Below are 3,559 nucleotides of genomic sequence, written 5' to 3' on the forward strand. Positions count from 1 at the left end.
GTACTTGAAACTCTGAAAACATTTGGCACCTCATTTAGATTGGTCAATGAATGTCTCAAGACGTAATAAACTGGCGTCACTGGTTTTATGCAGAGTTTACAGAGGGACAAACAGCCCACTTTTGTAAACAGAATATCCCCAAGAGGACCACAGCGGTATTTCTCTCTCCAGGTTGGCACAGACACAGTTCAACTATGACATCTAGTCTCACCCACAATTAACAGTAAAGAAGAAAAATCCTTACTGCCAAAGACCACATTTTTACAGATCTCACACTGACTCAATCAACCCCATAGCACACAAATATAAACTTCCTTCTTATTAAGTTAGACAATTTTTTTTTTTATTCTTCAGCTAAATTGTTTCACAACCTATTCAAATCTATAATGACAAGTATATTAATTCTGATAATTTCCTATTACCCAAAAGAAACATAATACAATCCAAACAGCTATGAAAAATATACTTTATTATAAAGTTAGTTCATTTACATATCATAAAATACAAATAAACAAATGCAACCATACCTGTACTGCTATGTTGACCATAGTCCATACATTTCACTTTGGACACCCTGATTGTCAATTATTATTTTCAGTTTAAAGACTTAAAGTTGACATTCAAAGCTGTATTCAAATAAATATTTTTTTTTGTGTGTTAGAGAGTGGATTATAGTAAGTGCATGAAACTAATCGAATCAAATGTAAGTCACAAAGTCATGACATTCCATCCACAAAAAGAATCACTTGTCATTCAATTCACCACTAAATTCTCTACATGTTTTTTGTTTATCATAATTTTATATAAAACAACTCCTGAACTTCCCAAATGGTGATTTAAACCACAATAAACGACTCAAACTTGTTTTACTCTGAGGATTATTCTTAGTCTTCTCTGAGGTATGCCTCATGCACGTCATCACCACCCCTCTCTATGAAAGAGGCATACTCCGCCATCCTCTGGATATCCTCGGCCTGGGTCTCAGCCAGCTTTCTCTCAGCATCCACAGATATCTGCCGGACCTCCTCCACCTGAACCTTGGCCACCTGCAAATTGGTCTTGGCTGTGACGAATGCATGCTCAGCTCCTGGGGAAAAAAACAAGATGGTGGTATTTTAGTCATTTCACCATTACAGAGAAAATGGGCCAAAGATGAAACCTTCAATCCATGGTAATACTGGGTGACATTGAGCAGGTACCCCTGTCCATCATCTCTATTGTGCTGCATCATGGGAAATAGAGTACATGGTGACCTGGAGTTTTAGTTCTTTACCATCAAAGCCCTATTAACTAACAGCTACTGATCCATACATTCGCCAAAGTGTGAGACTGACAACTCTTGAAAGAGGGTACACAAACAGCGAACTACAAAGTAGTGAAACAGAGATACACAAAACAAACAATGGGGGCCTTTCTCAGAGCTAGCAGGTTTATTACGGCACCGACAGGTTAATGTCTGTATGAGAATCACAGTGCTGACTGAGGAAAGTCATGGGGAGCAGGGAGCATCAGGTACTACACTAACACTAGCTTGTGTATGTATGTATCATTGTTGTGCAATTCAAGGTTGTGGTTCAGTTCTTTTTAGTGAAACAGGTTGTATTGGTTTATTCGGATCCCATTAGCTTTTGCCAAAGCAGCAGCTATTCTTCAAGGGGTCCACACAAAAACACGACAAGTAACAAAACACTGACAGACAACAGTTGCACACATTTTTAACACAACCTTTTCACATACCAGTGTTGTACGCTTCCTCAGCTGCAATTTCACACAGGTTGACAGCATTAATCCAGTTTGACTCAAAGCGGTTGCATTCATCTAGTCTGCCACCAACCTGCCAGAACAGACAGAGAGAGAGAGAGAGAGAGAAACCCATCAGAACATTTTACTACTTTCTTGAGAGTTTTATAGAGCTCAAACCGTATTTACTTTTAGAACATAAATGATCATCTTTGATGAAAGGAAAACAGGAGTGACTAAAGCGTTTACTATGTGAGATTGTATATCCATTTTCTGGGGGAAATAAACAAGACACCCTAAAGACAGCTTTTCCAGATTAATGGATATAAATATTCATATTTTCTGAAAGAGTACTTTGCAAGACAACAGTGTATTTTTGGTGTATTTGATTACACATTTCATTCACCTACCTCAACACGCTGACCAACGATCACTTGCCAAATGGCATCCTGCTCAACAGAGGAGAGTTTTCCCAGTGAAGCCAGATATCTCCTCTGGAGGGCGATGAGAGTATGGAGAGCCTGAGGACAACGCAAACACATGGTCAAAAACATGAAGGGTCATTTAGGTAACATAATGCCATTGGCTTACTGGTTAAATTAGTATTTGATATTTCAAATGGCTAGAATTATCACACTGTACAATTTAGCATGAATGATAACAAAAATCCACTATGATTGCTTCAGGTACTTACTTTGGCATATTGTGTGATGGAGTCTACGAGAGCCTGAGTGGTCTGGGAGAGGTAAGTGTTTGCACTGTCTTTAACCATAGAGGATGCTCTTCGGATAAGGGATTCATGAGAGAGGTTCTCCACTTGCTGGTTAGAGAGAAACAGAAAAGTTTAATACAAGAGCTGAAAGGGGGGATTTTTATGTTTCATGCATGTATATGATGTCAGCCTTATTCAAGTTGTTCAGCACAGAGAAAGAGAAAAGGTCCTGTACCAGCATGAAGGGGACAGCTCTCAGCCCACTCCCAACACTCAAAGAGGCCAAGCTCGTTCTGGTAACATCCGTGAAACGCACAAGCCTCTGACGCGAGGGCTTCCTACTGTTGAGGACACTCGCTGATGTGCTCCTGCAAGGTAATGAAAGAAAACAACAGCGCTGACATTAGCAAGCTACAGTAGTTAATGCAAATCGATATTTATCTTAGACGAAACTGTTGCTGTTTTCATACGAATATAATTCATTAGGGTGCAATGATGCAGTTGCTATTATAAAGTTATTTACCTGAAGAAATTGAGACAAGCAACGCTTCTTCTGAGCGCCGTCATATTGGTCCGGAGCAAAAGGAAGTCCGTCCGACTTTGTAGAAGTGCCCCAGTAGCACAAGCAGAGCATTGTCTAATAGCTTGCATTTTACTTGTAATGTGGTTGATTAATATTCAACTTAAATATAATATATATAAGGTTACTTTTGTGATGTATTAAAGTCTCAAATTATTTTTAAACCAAAAGTCCTTTACCAGAATGATTTACGTTAGAAAGTAAGTATATGTCGCCACCTAGTGGTAAAAAAAAATAGTCAACCGCGTATGCTGTATTCCTGCTGTAGTCTTGTATTCTTTTGCACAACTGTGCTTTCTGAATCCTGTAGACTCCCAGGGGTATTTATACGGCCACAGAACAAGCAGCCTCCCACCACACAGATATTGATTCCTGAAATGTGCCAACTAGACATTGCCTGAAGGTCCAGGAGGGGACCTATTACGCACATACTACGTAAGCATAAGGTTATGTAAATTGAACTCATCGGTCCCCTTAGAGGTTTTTTTTCTGGCAAACAGATATTTCAATATCAGCTTCAATAGTCA

General features: G+C 39.3%; 1 protein-coding gene across 1 annotated transcript; it reads right to left on the bottom strand.

Moving 5' to 3' along the window:
- Positions 1-452: 452 nt before the first annotated feature.
- diabloa (diablo, IAP-binding mitochondrial protein a) lies at positions 453-3,321 on the bottom strand. Its single transcript, XM_035792160.2, has 6 exons — positions 2,976-3,321; positions 2,688-2,820; positions 2,435-2,560; positions 2,151-2,261; positions 1,738-1,834; positions 453-1,087 (listed from the first exon to the last, which is right to left on the bottom strand). The coding sequence occupies exons 1-6, from the start codon at positions 3,101-3,103 to the stop codon at positions 885-887; spliced, it is 798 nt and encodes a 265-aa protein (XP_035648053.1). The 5' UTR covers positions 3,104-3,321; the 3' UTR covers positions 453-884.
- Positions 3,322-3,559: the final 238 nt, after the last annotated feature.

The sequence above is a fragment of the Oncorhynchus keta genome, chromosome 18 (genome assembly GCF_023373465.1).
Source record: "Oncorhynchus keta strain PuntledgeMale-10-30-2019 chromosome 18, Oket_V2, whole genome shotgun sequence".
NCBI classification, from domain to species: Eukaryota; Metazoa; Chordata; class Actinopteri; order Salmoniformes; family Salmonidae; genus Oncorhynchus; species Oncorhynchus keta.

Excerpts from the sequence above, each read along its gene's own strand:
- diabloa (XM_035792160.2), bottom strand. The coding sequence starts at position 3,103 with ATGCAAGCTATTAGACAATGCTCTGCTTGTGCTACTGGGGCACTTCTA. Across the intron at positions 2,561-2,687 it reads GAGCTGTCCCCTTCATGCTG|CAAGTGGAGAACCTCTCTCA; the intron begins GTACAGGACCTT and ends CTCTCTAACCAG. Across the intron at positions 1,088-1,737 it reads TGAGGAAGCGTACAACACTG|GAGCTGAGCATGCATTCGTC; the intron begins GTATGTGAAAAG and ends TTTTTTCCCCAG.